Source organism: Formica exsecta, unplaced genomic scaffold (genome assembly GCF_003651465.1).
Source record: "Formica exsecta isolate Colony F162 unplaced genomic scaffold, ASM365146v1 scaffold211, whole genome shotgun sequence".
NCBI classification, from domain to species: domain Eukaryota; kingdom Metazoa; phylum Arthropoda; class Insecta; order Hymenoptera; family Formicidae; genus Formica; species Formica exsecta.
The window spans coordinates 1,436,276-1,453,007 of record NW_021849408.1 but is presented as its reverse complement, the minus strand read 5'-3'; the positions used below and the strand labels follow the sequence as shown (position 1 = coordinate 1,453,007).

The 16,732-nt window shown below is 34.9% G+C and overlaps 2 protein-coding genes across 3 annotated transcripts; one reads left to right on the top strand and one right to left on the bottom strand.

Annotated features, from left to right (window-relative positions):
* Nucleotides 1-4,362: 4,362 nt before the first annotated feature.
* Nucleotides 4,363-15,287, top strand: LOC115235166 (fasciculation and elongation protein zeta-2). 2 transcript variants are annotated; one of them, XM_029806770.1, is made up of 9 exons: nucleotides 4,364-4,750; nucleotides 6,528-6,780; nucleotides 12,918-13,040; nucleotides 13,240-13,396; nucleotides 13,476-13,584; nucleotides 13,710-13,972; nucleotides 14,182-14,257; nucleotides 14,334-14,399; nucleotides 14,549-15,287. In XM_029806770.1, the coding sequence occupies exons 1-9, from the start codon at nucleotides 4,645-4,647 to the stop codon at nucleotides 14,563-14,565; spliced, it is 1,170 nt and encodes a 389-aa protein (XP_029662630.1). In that variant the 5' UTR covers nucleotides 4,364-4,644; the 3' UTR covers nucleotides 14,566-15,287. The 2 variants fall into 2 exon arrangements, with proteins under 2 accessions (XP_029662631.1, XP_029662630.1); XM_029806771.1 differs by lacking the exon at nucleotides 12,918-13,040 and having other exon boundaries at nucleotides 4,363-4,750.
* LOC115235167 lies at nucleotides 15,070-16,722 on the bottom strand. The gene is made up of 3 exons (XM_029806772.1): nucleotides 16,205-16,722; nucleotides 15,857-16,088; nucleotides 15,070-15,678 (listed from the first exon to the last, which is right to left on the bottom strand). The coding sequence occupies exons 1-3, from the start codon at nucleotides 16,366-16,368 to the stop codon at nucleotides 15,604-15,606; spliced, it is 471 nt and encodes a 156-aa protein (XP_029662632.1). The 5' UTR covers nucleotides 16,369-16,722; the 3' UTR covers nucleotides 15,070-15,603.
* Between the last annotated feature and the right edge of the window lie 10 nt (nucleotides 16,723-16,732).

Genomic DNA, 16,732 nt, shown 5'->3' with positions numbered 1-16,732 from the left:
ATACCAAACAGGATGATTTATATGTAAAAAGAACGATCCGTCAATCTCTGACACGGTAAAAGATTGTTGTCGCTCGTTATTAGATATCATTAGATTACTGTTTCTGATTTTTTTTTTTAGCAATTCGCATATTCTTTTCCGTTGATATACAATAAAAGAAATAATTTATTCGAGAATACCCTTTTGCTGCAAGACCAGAATAATATTTGACTGATTTGTTTCTTTTAGTTGACTTCGAGAATCTTAAAAATTATATAGAATAAAACTCCAAAATAAAATTAAAAATCTTTAAATCAAATTTCTTAAATGTGTGTATATGCATGCTCAGTCAGAGAAAATTTCATCAGCGATAATAACAGAATCTTTATTGCAACAGAATACAAACGAAATGAGCACGTATGTCCGCTATTATACATATTTACGATCATTTTGCATAATTAATGGTTAACAGACAGAAGCTCGAGATTGTGACATGAATCATTGATTGTTTTATTGGTTTAACGCTTGATTAAACTTTAACTATTTAATTTTTTGTTTCGATAAAAATGCTGAATTTTATACGATATATCCTACGTTGAATTGTACTTTGTTTCATTTTTCCGCTCAAATTGAGTGTACGTGCATAATTATATTCATATATAATTATGTACACAATATAAACATTCTATAAACCTATCACATACTTCACGCATATTTAATTAATGCTCAACTTATAAATTAGGTATATTTAATTAATGTCCAAATTATATGAATAGGTGAGAGTGTAATGAGTATGAAATAATTACAGTACTTATGATTAATTACATTATATATAGAGATTTTAAAACTATTTGCTAACATTATAATATTATAATACAGTCTGTATAATATTATTACACAGACAATACAATAATAAATATGATTACTCAATAATAAATTCATTACGTGACATATTATGTCGCTTGTATTCTAGTTTTTGTTACATTTGTGAGGAGACATTGCGCATGTTTATGCACATCTTATGCATATCAATTTTTCTTGCTTTTTATCATTACGAGATAAGCGTAGATAATGCTTATCATATATGATAATCGATTATTTATTTCTTATTAATATATAATTTGCACGTTTGAGCAAAAAATAAAAGGAAAATTTTTAACGTTTATAAATAATGAAGAATTATCATTTAATTACTTATGATTAATTAGAATTAATTATATATTATTATTTGATGCAGACTACAAATATAAAAGAAAACGTTTATAAATAAAGTTGATCTTATTTATTGCTTCTATAAATAATAAAAATAAATTATTATCTTATCTACATGTGTGTATAAAGATCTTGTTTATATAGGATATTGAGGATACGTTCGGAGAGCATGTTTTTAGCACTATAAGCGTGCTCGGTCCTTGTTCAATCTTCAGTAAATAACCAAGATAGAACGACGCTGTTCCCGAACGCAGCCTGAGACTAGAGAGAGAAAGAAAGGAATCTGAAAAACATTTGAAAATTGATTCGAAAATATTACAATGTACTATATGTATATATGAACATAATGATTTTAAAATTTAACGCGTGATGTAAATTATATATTTATATGTTCCTCTTCTTCACTTTTATTTATTCTATTTTTTGTTCAAGTACTCTAATTTGCTTCTCGATGCACACATATTGTAGTGGATCAAATCTATAATTCTGATAAGATTGTTTTAAATTGAGGTAGTATATTTAAAGCAACTCTTATGAATTACAGATCTTTTTTAAACACATCAAACTGTTATAAATTTTATCTCCGATCCGAGATTATAGAAGTTGCACGGTTAGCGACTTATCAGAAAAATAATGAGAATAATCGCGGGTATATCTTTTATCTTTTATAAAGATTCTACAATTATCCGTAAAACGGACATAGTCAGTCGAAGAAAAAATTTCGGTCTGCAAAGTGTAATTATTATGGCCGGTAAAACAGGACTCCGGCATCACCTTAAGTCAAAATGTAAATGAACGGGAATATAGCGTGTCGCGCTCACAATGCTCGATACATAACATTTTCGCACAAATATCTGATTACTATTATATCTTGATTAATATTACTAATATTATGCAAGAAGGAAAGATCACATTACGGCATTGATTGCCGTACTCGACAATGTTAGGTATTTTCTATACAATGTATTTCGTACATCATTTTTATTAAAACGTCCGGTGTTGACAAAGCGATTTATGTTACGAGAGATGCGATGCCAAGGTTGACTACAATCCCCTGTCTATCGTAGTCTTTCTTTCTGCGAGCTACAAATATAGTCTGCCCACAATAGACACACACATGCTCGTTTTGTAATGGTATTTCACGTGTGTGATATCGAGATTGTTTTTCAATACTAATGGTAGAAAAGATAGTGAATAATAGATTGTGACGATTGTCGAGAGATCTGTGACGTGCGATTAGAAACATTTGTAGCATGAAGAGATCTGTAGAAGCCAATATCGGGCATTATTTGAATAAATAATTACAAATAATTATAGAAAATAAATAATTTTTAATAAATAAAATTAATTAATTAATTAAAATTAATAAAAAGATTAACACAAAATATAGCTAGATAAATAATTTAATAAATAAGTTATATAATACAAATATACATAATATTATTGTGTCCGAAACTTTAACGCAGTAAACTATAACAGCATACGCTACACCAGAGGTGCGATAAAATCGTTAATTCTGTAAATTCCTGGTAAATAACGTTTTTTTCTTTTCTTTCTCGTGCAACATATAATTATATCTATATATGGATATTGCTTTGCCAAGGATAAAAATCAGATTATATGTTGTTTCCTTACGCAATTTATAACAGGGTGCTTTTTTACGATGTAAGATTAATGTTGGCATTAATATTTATTAGCTTGATAAGTGGGAATTTACTAGTAGTACTCATTGGAATATCCTTTTTTACGCTGCAAATCGAGATATACATTTCGACTAAGATTGAATAGTATTTATCAGCATGATTGACGATTGAAACTTGTTAGATTTTTTGAGAGATCACATTTTCTCAAAAATTATTTATTTGTATCACTTTTTCGTTCTTCCAATCGATCGTCAAAAATTACGTATCTCATCATTATCCTTGTTTTAAAAAAATTATTTCTGGTTTTTCAATAATTATGATATTAAATTCATTCGAATTGAAGAGGACTAAATAAAGCATAAATAAAGTTTATCTTCATATACATTGTTATTATATATATATTAAACCAAATGATTATTTCTTCACATTTCAAACAAGAAACGTCAGGTATGCATATTTTACAGAGCAACACGTATATCGATATATGATAATATGTGAAATTTGTTTTCGACAAATACCGATTGTTGATTATAATTGCTGAGGTTATCAACAGGGGCTCTCATCTGTACGATCGGATTGTTATCCACTGAGCAAATCCCGTTAGAGTGACGTAGGCAAGAGATAGGCAAAGTACAGGAAAGCAAAAGATAATAAATCGATTGTAGTTTTAATTTCTCCCAAAAATTGATTTTATAACGATATCTCCGACATTTGCGATTTTTTTTGCAGCATCGATATAGACAACTTTTAACGTTCAACGGCGACATCTCGCAGCCTCTCTCTTGCCGCTCTCTTCGCGAGATTGTATATATTTTATCCAGCACAAATGACGAAGTATGTCGCAACGCCGTATGTACATACAATTAAAATGCGGTTGCATCAATATATCAGTGATGCAATTTTAAGAGAGATCCATTCGTAAAACAAACTTTTTATTACAAATTGAGCTTCTTATCGAAAAGCTGTATGGATTATTTAAATCTCTCTTGTCCTACTCTTAGGACAAAATCTAAGCCAAGTTACATCTCAAAGTTCATCTTAATCGGTGAAACTGAATTTAATTAAGAAAACAAATTATGTCGCGCTTTTCAGGATAAGCGCATAATAGATAGTTTATTTAAATCTTCTTAGATAAGATCGACCGCGCAAGAGATCCAGGTAGATAATTTTATATAAATCTGCAGCCGCAAATCAATCCGCTCTTTATTTTTCGCTAAGCGGGCAAAATTTTGCCGAATATGTCACGGCACTGAAGAGAGTTCAACTGGGGTCTTTGCCGAGCTATGGTAAAGAGTAAGCATCTAATTAGCATTGGGATTAGACCCGGTGAACAGATACGAGAGATGTCTGGTAGAACCGGGCCCGAGGATGGATACGGCCCTGGCTGAGAGAGATGATTCGTGACATTAGCGCGCTCACCAGCGTCGCCATGACGACCAGCGATCATCTTCCACCAGCACCAGCACCACCATCATCCCCCACCACTGCGACCACCACCGTAGTGAGCGAGCGTAGCGAAGAGACTCCCCCACCACGTTAGTCGATTTCAGTTGATCCCGGACCGACGAAGGAAGGTTATCGCGCGCGCGTTACGGTCGGTGTGTTTGTGCGTCGCGTCGCCTTCATGTCTCGGCCGCGTTATCGTCACCGTTGTCATCTCGACTCGCGAGATCTCGTCAAATAAGGCAAGCGGCCGCGTAAAAAAAAAAAAAAAAGACAGAGAAAAAGGAAAGAATCGCCAGACGACACGCATTCGGCCGTGACGCCGAATTCTCCGGTCGCGCCCCGGTATACTCCCTCACGTTCAATAATGAGGGACATGGCAGGTAAGATCGCCGAGTTGAAGTTCGAGGCACCCCTCGCGCGTTTCGAGGAGGAGGACACCGCCAGTCTGAAGAACATGAACCTTCTGACAGGTGCGAAACAATCGCCTTGTTATTCTTTCTCCCTCCCCCTCCCACCCCTTCTTCTTACATATGTTGTCTAACGCGGGGCTGGGAGCTGTATTCCGCACAGCGATGTTTGTCGGCTGTGTGTCAAATCTTTGTTAAATTCGTCGTTTATGCGACATAATTTTCTCGAATTTAGCGACAACCAAAATAGAGATGCGCCGCGGTCATGACGCGTTGCTCCAATTTATTATATCCATATTAAAATCGATGCAAAATAACGACGTCATACTTTAAATGTCTACGAAATTAGCACGTTACGTACTTTCAGAATTATTATATAATCGATAAAATGTTGAGTTTTTTTCCTTGAAAAGTTTTAAAGTTTTCTACACATGAATTTTAATTATTAAATGTTTTTAAAAATTAACAAAAGATAAAAAAAAAAGATCAATAATAATTTTTTTTTTTTTATTTTGACCAATATCGATTCGAAATATTATTGTCAAGACAGTAATATAATTTTATTTGCGATTTTAATTTTATGACAGATTCTCTAGTTAACGTTCAAAGTACTCATTCGTTACGTTAGATGTTACGAATCTCGCAGTTTTACGAAATCGAATCGGAAGAATGTTGGAATTGGTTGCAACTGGGTTCGAAATTTTCTACCTGCGTAGAGAAGCCAGGACAAACGGTGAAGAAAATGAAAAAGCCAGATTTACTTAAGTTAGACCGGCCGGAGACCCTTACTTGTTCGAATTTATTTTCGTCGTTCGGTCGCATTGGCGCGGACGAGAAATCGTCGTCGGTTAACTTCGCGAAAGGATTCCTTCGAGTCCATCCGAATTGTTATGTTTATTCGCGAGTACAGCTTTCCCTTGAATTTTCACGTTAACATCTGTCATTGTACCAATACTGGACCTCATTAATTTTCATCGCGATGCAATTGATTTTCTGTGCTTCTTTCTAGATAATAATAATAAAATTACTTTTCTCTTAGTTGCTGCCTCGAAAAAAACAAGAATTAAATCTAATAAGCTAAATCTATTCAATTTTATTTATTTTAATCAAGATAAAATATTCCTGCGATCTGTATATGTAAAATAATGATCGCGGACTTTTCCTGAATCTTTATTCTGTCATATGCGTCGTAGAATCGGAATACGCAGGAAGAGGGATGTATGTGGGGTCGAGGGTTGAGCGATACTTTTATCAGCAGCGACAAGCGGTGTCAGGTCTGATAACGCTCGATATCGCGACGCCAGTCGTCGCGATCTCGGGCTCATCTTTGTGTTTCGTCAATATTGCTATAGCACGCGCCAATGCTAAATTTAGATCGTTTACTTCGATGAAAACAAAATCGAAAGATGTGTTGATGTCACTTATAATAAATAAAGCGCGATGATCGGGTAAATTACGATATATAATATAATAAAGTTAACTTTAAAAATCATGAAATATATTTTAAAAGAAATTGTTCCTCTTCCCTTCCTCTTAAATAAAGTTACGTCACAATATTTTTCGTATCTTTCCCTTAATTAAATGTTTACGTTAATGTTTATTAATAAGAACAATAAGGTTAATTAAAGCGTATTTTTCTTAATGATCTGAGTATTATAGACTAATTTAGAGCTTTATTTATAAATAAATAAATTGACGCAAATTTACTCACGATGTTATAATAATGTGTATCAAATCTTTGAGATTAAACATTTTGTATTTTTTTTTTCGTGTTGTATAATAAATAATTGCATCGACATAATTATCTATACATTTCTCTTGATTGTTTTTAATTCTGTAGAACAATTGTTGGACGCCAGCCTGGATACGAGTTTCGGCGAGAATTGCAATGCGAATGAACCACCGACGACACACGAAAATGGCACCGACATTCTCCAGGAAGGAACATTCAGCCCTTTCAGCGGTAGTCTCGAGGATCTCGTCAACACCTTCGATGAGAAGATCACGTCTTGCTTCCGCGATTATGGCACCGACGTGGAATCGCTGGCGCCGGTGCAAGTGCGAACGCAGGAGGAGATCATGAACGAGTGCCAGTAAGTGTCCTAATATAAGATTTCAAAAGATATCATATCTGAAAGATATCTTTTTAAGATAAAATAAATTATTGTTATGTGTAAATTATGTAAGGATTCACAGCAGCGACTGTTAGAACTTTTCTTTGTATCGCTAAAAATTACTCTAGTGTCACATGCTTATCCCCATTGTCGCAATTACCTCTAATTAACCCTAATTAATCCTACTCATAAGTGGTCGTGAAGTTGCGAGTCGGTTTTCGGTTCACGTAACTAGAGAGAACCCGAGTTATATTGCGGTAACCGGTTTTCCTGCGAATCAGCGAAAGATAAATCACAACGTATCGACGGCGAGAGCACGCTCGTCTGAAAATTGTCTGTAATGTAATGTATACGCGTGTATATATTAACATTGACGTTTACGTTTTGCGCGCTCGAGACTCTCTCGCTCGTCCACCAGCTCGTCCGAAAGTGGTGATTTCACCATCGCGGAAATAATCACTTATCGCATTACCGTTTTATCATTGCGTTCGTCGTAATACGCGTAACACGTAACGCGCAATAACGGGGAGCGAGTATTCTCACATCTGTAGCGTGGCCTACAATACATCTTGCATCTCGATTATTCTAGAAACGCGACATCTCTCGCTCTTCTCTCTCTCTCTCTCTCTCTCTCTCTCTCTCTCTTGCTCGCTCGCTCGCTCTTTCTCTCTGTAAAAACGCGTCAGCAGTTTCACATACTGCTGCATTTAACGCAGCGAATGTAATACGGTGTAATTTGATTGTAGTATAGAACGAACAAAATGTGATATTATTCGTTAAATCAAAAAATCTTTTAAATTGTCTTTGTGATAATTGAATTAAAATTGAATTAGAGGCTCAAAAATGAATTATCGCATAATTATAGCATCGAGACATTGAGTCGTTCAGAAAAATCAAAGGCAATATTTGAATAATTAGGTACAGCTTTAAAATCGATGATGTATATATACGTCGTTTTTTTTTTTTGCCAATCTTTAATTATTTATCGAATAGCTTAAAAATCTCTTATTAATTAGTTTGCAAGTAGACTGATAGAAAATGTTTCGACCTTGTCCCTGGTGTCGTATCGAAGAAAAGAAAGAAAAATAACGAGAAAAAAAATCAAAGTTTTTTCTTTTATTCGCGAATCTGTCTGATGGCAGTCATTGATTTTCCAGTGGAAGAAGTGTGTCGACACCATTAATACTCTCTACGCGATGTTTACGGTACGTTTTGCAGCTTTCTCTCCGAAGTAGCTGCAGCGTCGTCGTTCCATATCACGAGAAAAAGAGAGAGAGAGAGAGAGAACAACTAAATGCATTTTAATTAAATGGATTCGTGTATTAACATTTCCTTTCTAATTAATTTATTATCGAGTTTGATTGGTGACAACTATGTCTTTTTTGATATAATTTCGAAAAGAGAAATAAATCGAATGTTACGAATTATATTGAGAAAAGCAGAAAAAGTTAATTGATTGCTTATAAATCAAAGCATTACAATCTTTGGTAATATTGCAAAATTTAAAGATGATTAGATATATTTAATTAAAAGTATCTTCGTAGAAATATTTACTTTTCTAAACGCATTGATCTTCTTAATTTCCGACTAATCTATCGGTTACGTATATGTAATAAATCTGTACATCTCTCCTAACAAGGTACGACGAGATCTTTCATGGCGACCTTGCCGGATATCTCTCTCGCAAACGTGCTGACGTAAGCATGACTCGAATTGTGTTAAACTAGACCCTAGTCTAGAGTCTAGAGATCTTCTTAAGATGTGGCGTAATTCGTGGCATGCTAAAAAGAAAAGAGTGGTTATTTTATTTACTAAAATTAAATTTTTCAAAATTAAATTTTGAATCATATTGGCACACACAAAGCTCCGCGAATAAATCGAGAAATCAAAAAATTTTGACTATTTTGGCATACATTGCTTCCAAGCTTGTAGGCAATTTTACGGATTGTTGATTATCAGAGGGTGGTCCAAGATTCACGCTATTCGGCAGACGATCCGGGCAAATATTTTCGTCCATAGGGTGTAAATTACAGTCGCGATGCGTTCACCGGCAGTACATGGCTGCACATCCTAACGAGCATAACCGAGTAGCAGCAGGTGAAATTTAACGAAGCGCAAAATTGTCCCTTCGTCTGTGCGCAACCAAGCAAAGCCGTTAAATTTATTATACATTAGATCATTCGCTTCATCATCTCTTTGCAAATGCGATTTTTGTTCATTAATTTTTTTCGCATCCTTTGGCAGAACGCGAATCTCAGTCTCTTTATGCAATTTTTATCGAATTTGAATTTTTATCGATGAAACAAAATACTGCATATATTTTCCTGTTTTTCGAAAAGATATTTTGAGAATTAAAAGCACGTCAGAGTTATACTCAAGAAATTTACAGTTTCCAGATTCAAACGCGTATCGAAATATACACAGAATGAGTATGCCTAGAAAAGAGAAATCCTACAAATAAAAAAATGTTTTAAGGAGATTGCGATATAAATGAAAAAAGAACATACATTTCAAATAAACCGCAGCTATACTATATAACAAACAACTGCCAAGTTTTTTTCTCCCTCAAGAAGTCTGCTTTCTATGATTCATGTCGTTCCTTGAAACGACCAATTTAAATCGGTGCCATCGACCGATACCGATTTGTGGCATTATTAAAGGGCACTCAAGTGAGGTGACAGGGGGGTGGCAATCCAAATGGCACGTTCTCTCTATCCCGGTGACTAATAAGGCCATCGACCCTCCGATCGCGCGACAAAGCCGTGGTAGCCAATGCGAGTCCACGCGTTCACGAAGCGCTTCTGCATTTCCGCAGCGATACGTTAGCGTATCGCTCTCGTCCGTCGTCGCGACCCAACGCGTTTGAAACGCAATTCTACATTCATTCACGTGATTCCACATTCGCGCTTTCTAGCGCGAGGCCGAGCATGATATACACCCAGATATACTCAGGTCGCACCGGAAACGGATATCGAATGCTGATTGATACGATTCCTTTCCCTCGATCTGCGCGTGACACTTTTTATCGCGCGATTTGCCTCTTACATTCTTCAGAAATTGCATGGATATATTTATATGTCAGAAGTAGAGGCATTTAATAATACGATTCGAGTTTTTTAGTTTGAATTATATTCGAGAATTTTCTCAAAAAGTATAATAATCAGACGGGGAAGTGTTAATGTGTAGTTATATAATGTTATGTTTGTTATAAATAACATAACACAAATTATTGTTACGTAACTAGTATATATAGAGAGAGAGACTAATATATACTCTTTTTCCCGGAATTGAATTACTCGCCAAACTTTCCATTTTCTGTGTGAAACGATGCTTGCTAGGCGATTTTCACATATGATACACGTGGAAATAAATAATTTCTTTTCGATGTTTTGATACTGACGAAACGCGTGGCATGAAAATTTAATCTCTGTTTTGCTCCTTCGTTCGTATATCGAGCTATACACCACCCTCCGAACAGAGGGCGAACGTCAATATCGGCGCGCACGCGCCTCGGATAGCGCCAACTATCTAGGGGTGCTCTGCAGGGTTGAATTGATATGAAAGCGCTAGAGAGGTGAAAGAAATCGTCTTTTTTATATAATTAAGAGGAATTTATATTACTTTAAATTTCTCTCTTTTTCTCTCTCTCTCTCTCTCTCTCTCTATATCGAGCTATACACCACCCTCCGAACAGAGGGCGAACGTCAATATCGGCGCGCACGCGCCTCGGATAGCGCCAACTATCTAGGGGTGCTCTGCAGGGTTGAATTGATATGAAAGCGCTAGAGAGGTGGAAGAAATCGTCTTATTTTATATAATTAAAGAGGAATTTATATTACTTTAAATTTCTCTCTCTCTCTCTCTCTCTCTCTCTCTCTCTCTCTCTCTCTCTCTCTTCACGAATTTTGTAGAAAGCAAGCGGATTCACAAGAATTTATTAAGAATTACCGTGTAAAAATATGGAATTCTCTTTTTTTAGTTTTAATTCTTTTCTAAAGTAATTCTCTTTATTTAATGATTAAGCTTTATGATGATTGAATTTCTTCTTATCTTTTCCACGACTCCTATATCTACTTGTTGCGATTTTTACGAGCGTGCGGAAATTAAAAATTGAATTGGCTCAGTGTCATATAAACCTTCATATATGCTGTGTGTCATGAAACACGCTTGACGGTTTGATGTGAACAATGTGTGCGTTGGAGATGAGGCCACTTTACATTTTAATCGGAAACTCAAGTGGACTGAGTTGACCTCAATTTATTAACCCACGACATCGAATGGCCGATCAATGTGCGTTGGCTTTCACTACGATATCCATTGTAATCATTTTTTTCTTCTATTTCTGTTTATTTTGGCAGGCATAAACACATGCACAATTTTAAACAGAATAGATATTTAAAGATCAAGATATCTAATCCCTTCAATACACGATATAAATTTTTAGTCATATTATCTATTTAAAATATATCATATCTTTTCAAAGAAGAAAAATTGAAAGTTTTCAATTCATATATTTTCATATATTTTGGATTCGAGAGATTAAAACGATCTGATTTAGCCTTTTACAATAATATTGAATAATACACATAAAAAAAAAAAAGATGCGTTTCTTTTAGCAAACATTTATTTAATGTTTAATTAAAAAAGATTTGTGAAATTCGAATATTCGAAATTAGTGAAGTTGTACTATTTTTTTAAGGCATAGCTTTATCACTTTCGAAACATAGCTCATATTACCCATCACCCGCGGAAGGGAAGGACATTTATGAGGGAGAGAAAGAGTTAAGAGAGAGAGAGAGAGAGAGAGAGAGAGAGAAACATTTCGGTTCGTAAGAACATTATACCATGCAGATTTGGATGCCGTTTTGTGTCGACTCCCACGATTACATTATACGCAAATTCGCACCGCGAAAAGCCACTTCGTTCCGGCGCGTTTGTTCCCCGCGTGAAGAATCGCTTCCCTTCAGTAAACGGCATGTTGCTGCCGTAGCGTCGTTGACTTACGTTATGTTAGCACGTGATTAAACGTCTTATCTATTCAGCGTATACGTAACGCAGGAAACACCTACAGTCTCCTCTCATGATTCATGATTTGACATCCTAGAAAACGGGGGAGTTTGCGGACAGTCTGTTGCTCTCACGACAGCTGTGTAGAAAAAGTGTCTTAGGTATATCTTACATGGAGATATTCCCACGAAAATTATGTGAATATTAAAATTAAGTTAATTATAAAAACACGCGGTATATTAAAAGACGAAGACTCCGTGGGAAGAAAAAAAAGGAGAAAGAGAGAGAGAGAGTTTGTCTTTCTCAAGAGTTATACATAGAGTTATATACAACAAATGTTTCAGTATATATTTCTAAATGATGGAACATATTATATGAAGCGACTTAATAATATTACTGTATTATATCATTCTCGTGGGAGCATCCGCGTTTATTGATCGTGCATCAGGCGTCACGCTCTTGCAGCAAACGCGTTTGTAAATCACGTGTCCTTGGTGCTAAAATTATGATGGAGATACATTTTCTCATTAACCTTTAGATGGCTGGAAGTTGTTGTGACATCTCTATAAACAAGTGTTTTTATCAGTCGCCATTGTACATAGATATTTAGGGATTATGGTAAAGAGATTTACATTATGGAAGAAAGATCAAAGTAAAATATGAAGATTAAAATACGGTGAATAAGCTGTTCTAATAAGATAATATTAGTAATGAAACAGCATTATGCGATATCCTGCAAATCAATTAAAGTTTTACAGAGCATAGGACAATTCTCTTGCATGCATTCACTTGCTTTCGTTGCAAGAAAAAAAATATTTCAAAGATTTTTTTTTTTTTTTTTACTAGAGATAGAAAGATACAATGAGTCTAACACGATTATTGAATCATTCGAGCGAGAAAAATCTGATGACACATAAGTTTAAGACGCATTCTTTGAGGATAGTATAGATCAGAGGATATGAATCATGCGAAGATTTCGCATCTGTTTACATTAATACATATCTGAGTGATGTAAGAAAGATGAGCGACTGTGTTAAGATCGAATAAGTCTTCAGCAGGCACTGCAAAGTCTTTTAAACATTAATGTACATATTTGATTTTTCTCGCAGGATGTGGTGGACGATCACGGGAACTTTTGGAAATATATTACCGATCGACTGGAGCAAATCCTACGCGAGGAAAATGCATATGCCCGCGTTAAATCTGAACGAAGCACCCGCTTCGACGGAGAGGTAGATACATTTCGGCTTTACACACGCGATTTAATTATTTTCATCAAAGACTTTTTTTTTTACTTTGCAGCGACTATGCATCTTTTCACGCACTAAATTTTTGTCAAAATCACGTGTTCAGTGAATTGACTTTGTTTCTTTATCTAGATCAACGTTAGCGCTCGTAAATTCAATGCTTTCGTTTTTTTGTTCGCTGTAGACCGGAACTAGAGGATTTAAGTAGCGAAGACGAGGCGGTTGCGACAGATTTGGACATGCATGCTTTAATCTTATCCAGCAGTACTGATACTCATAGTCCGGAGGAGCCGCTTAAGACCGCCGAGGAGGTTCTTCGCGAGATAGATGACATAATGCAGGTAATCTCTCTCGGTGCATACTGAAGTATCCTTGTGTCGGTGTAGTAGTAGCCAATGATTTTGCATCTTGTCATTGTAGGAAAGTCCGTCAATGGAAAGATCGCCGGATTCTGAGGGTTCCCTATTAGATAGCGATGAGGCTTTGGAAAGAAGTAGAGAAGTACTTGGATCACCGCTTCACGAGAAGAGTATGTGTTGCAAAGCCCTTTTTTTAATTTCTTATATTTAAAAGAAAAATATCAATAATAAATACAAATTTAATTTTTTCCCTAAAATAAAAATCCGCGTTATAAAGCGTCAAATGTGTTTTTAGAATTAAAACAACTTTCCTCCAGCCAACTGACTGAACTTTTCGGGGAGATGGAATCCTTGGTTGCGGCCTTGAGCGAAACACTGATCGCTGAGCTCGCACTTAGGGATGAATTAGAATATGAGAAGGAACTTAAGAACCAGTTCATCTCTTTACTGTTGGCTGTGCAAAATCGACGTAGGCAGCATCATGTTACGAAGAAACGAAATCAAATGCAGAATGGTACTAGTCCGTTGCCACAACATAGGTCTTTGCAAGAGCCAAAGGTAACTTATACTGCCGTATCGAGTTGCGCATTTACGTAGTACATTTTACATAGTATTGGCCATTGAATTTTATGTGTGTATATGTGTTTATATATACTCTCAAAAAAAATTTATTTTTAATAAAAGATTATCTTTAATATAATTTGTAATTCTAATTTAAAAAAACGATAAGGTAATATAATTCTTAATTAATTCTATTTTTATTCTAGTACTTGACAACTGTTATTCCATATCATACAGACAGTGGTCCACCAGACAATCAAGCCTTGCAAGTACTCATTAAAAGTAAGTAGTCATCAATTCTTGACCATCATGTATGTATGTGTAATTAAATATATCAATAATATATTTATTTGTGTAGTACTAAAGGCCATTAGTGAGGATAGTCCAACAGTACCCACCTTGCTAACAGATTATATACTCAAAGGTATAACTAAATTTAATTTATTTTTATTGAATGCTATTCATGTGAATCTTATTTTTCCATTCAGAAATAATCTACTAACGCACCTTGTCAATTTATAATATTTAGATATTTTTAAGAAACATTTATATACAAGATTTTCTCAATTATAGTGTTATGTCCGACTTAAGAAAGGATATACCGAAAAAAAGTGCGAAAGGAGCGTCAGCAAAATACCACGTGCTCTCTTCTTGCCAGTACGCTTTCAGCCGTCATCGTGCCGCATTGCATAATTAGCTTATAAGTTGTATCTCGGTCACACTCGATTACTGTATTGGCTGTAGAAGTAAAATCTCCGATATTCTATCTAGTCTTAATTTATACATTACGATATGTACATTACTTGCTTAAGGTATCGTAATAATATTTTTAATAACTCGCGTAACACACATATGTTACTGACTCGCGTAAATCGTACGTTATTCTTACAGTTTTCATATTTATATTGTACTATGCCTCATATCAATTCAGTTTTGTATTTTTCTTTTGTACATAAGAATCTCGAGAAGAGGCTTTCTTATATGCAGAGCCATCGCAAAGGCAGCACAGAGCTCCTTATCTAGGATTTTACGAATTGCTATTTGTGTAGATCAGTTTCTACTTAAGGAATTCAAATGTGTATATTGTTGTAATGCTAGCTCTAGTATAGCTTATATATATATATAGAGAGAGAGAGAATGAAATACTCTTCATTCACTGATGTCACGCGCAAAAAAGGTGTTAAAAAATCTTACAGTCAGTCAAATTACTTGCCCCCACCATACGATAATGTAATTGTTCTCACGCAACGCGCAAAAGCTCGAGACATTTGTGTTCGTTAAAACAAAAAATAAATTCAACGACTTCACTGCTCTTGAATGTCATCATCCGATGATTTATTATAATTGCTCCATTACTTATCCATATCCCTATATCTTGATCCTCTCATTACCGATCTCCTTTTTATACATGATACAAAGATATACTTTATACTCTGCTTTATACTTAACATATATATACATATACATATATATATATGTATACACATACATACATATACGTATATATATTGTAGAATATTATACTTTAATATTAGAAAAAAATCACGAACATTTGGTATTATCATCAAATACAATTAAAAACGGTTATCTTATGAATTTAAAAATAAACAAGTCAGTCTATGACAATATCACATAGGACATTGCGGAGCTAAACAGCTTGGTTGATAGCAACAGTTTGAACCTCGACGATACCATTTGTCCGTCTGAAAGTACGATACAATTATATGGCACGTATAATATTTTAGAATATAATGAAAAACTTAGATGGATATAATTATGTATATTATATTTTTGTTGTTATATCTTAAAGCCGTGATAAAAATCTTACTAGCTCGCTTTAACGAAACAATTTAATTCATTCAGAAATATATGTACACGTACGCCTTGTTGCATGTAGCTGTGACCAGGTATAATGTATTTTAAATCCGATCCGAGTTCTTGTAAATTAGAGACCTTCAAAACCGTGACAGTCGAAGAATGAGTAATCAGAGGCCTGTTTGCGGGAAATGTCCAGGCGGGTTTACATTCATCGGGACTAGGCTTAATGTACCACGCATCAGGATCATATCTGGGATTATATTTAACGCACAATGCTGATTTTGTTGGTCTGCGTCTGAAATTATAATTAATGTTTGTGCGTTTCTTTATTTCTTTTCTCAATCCTAACAATAGTCGCGATGAATTTTTTCTTGATTTGGTTCAATGAAACGCGTGTGCTCGTGTTCTCACAAAGAATCCATTTCCGCAAAGAGACATTTTAAACGTCGCAGCTCCTGGCCGGCGCTGCACACTCTGTTAGAGAAACCCCAATTTCCAAGCGCTTCTGCCACACCGGTGCCATTGCCTCTGGAAAACTCGTACGTACACGGCGTATGTATCGTCGACATTGCCATTCTTGCTGTATAAGTACTTGTTAATTTTATAAAAATATCAAACACTGCCGACACGGAGGAAAATAGATTTATTTGACGTTTCGTCTGTATGAAGTTTGCTCTGACATGCACTCTTTTCAAACTTTCTTTTAAACAATTGCAAAGAGTTTTTTTGAACTGTAATTTCACGCGAGCTAATATATATTGCGATTTGCCATATTACCAAATATAAATTTGACACACGACACAACTAAATAAAAGTTGCATTATGTTTCTTACAATAAATGTACCTTTATTTTAATCTAACAATAATAACATAATGCGAAAAGAATGTATGTATATATATATATATAGTATGTGTAGCATATAAACATATATAATATAT

Bases quoted from the DNA above. Each gene is read 5' to 3' on its own strand.
- LOC115235167 (XM_029806772.1), bottom strand. From the start codon at position 16,368: ATGGCAATGTCGACGATACATACGCCGTGTACGTACGAGTTTTCCAGA. The intron at 16,089-16,204 runs GTGAGAACACGA...TTATAATTTCAG, and splicing joins TTTGCGGAAATGGATTCTTT to ACGCAGACCAACAAAATCAG. The intron at 15,679-15,856 runs GTACGTGTACAT...TCGTACTTTCAG, and splicing joins ACAGCTACATGCAACAAGGC to ACGGACAAATGGTATCGTCG.
- LOC115235166 (XM_029806770.1), top strand. From the start codon at position 4,645: ATGAGGGACATGGCAGGTAAGATCGCCGAGTTGAAGTTCGAGGCACCC. The intron at 6,781-12,917 runs GTAAGTGTCCTA...TTTTTCTCGCAG, and splicing joins GAGATCATGAACGAGTGCCA to GATGTGGTGGACGATCACGG. The intron at 13,585-13,709 runs GTATGTGTTGCA...ATGTGTTTTTAG, and splicing joins ATCACCGCTTCACGAGAAGA to AATTAAAACAACTTTCCTCC.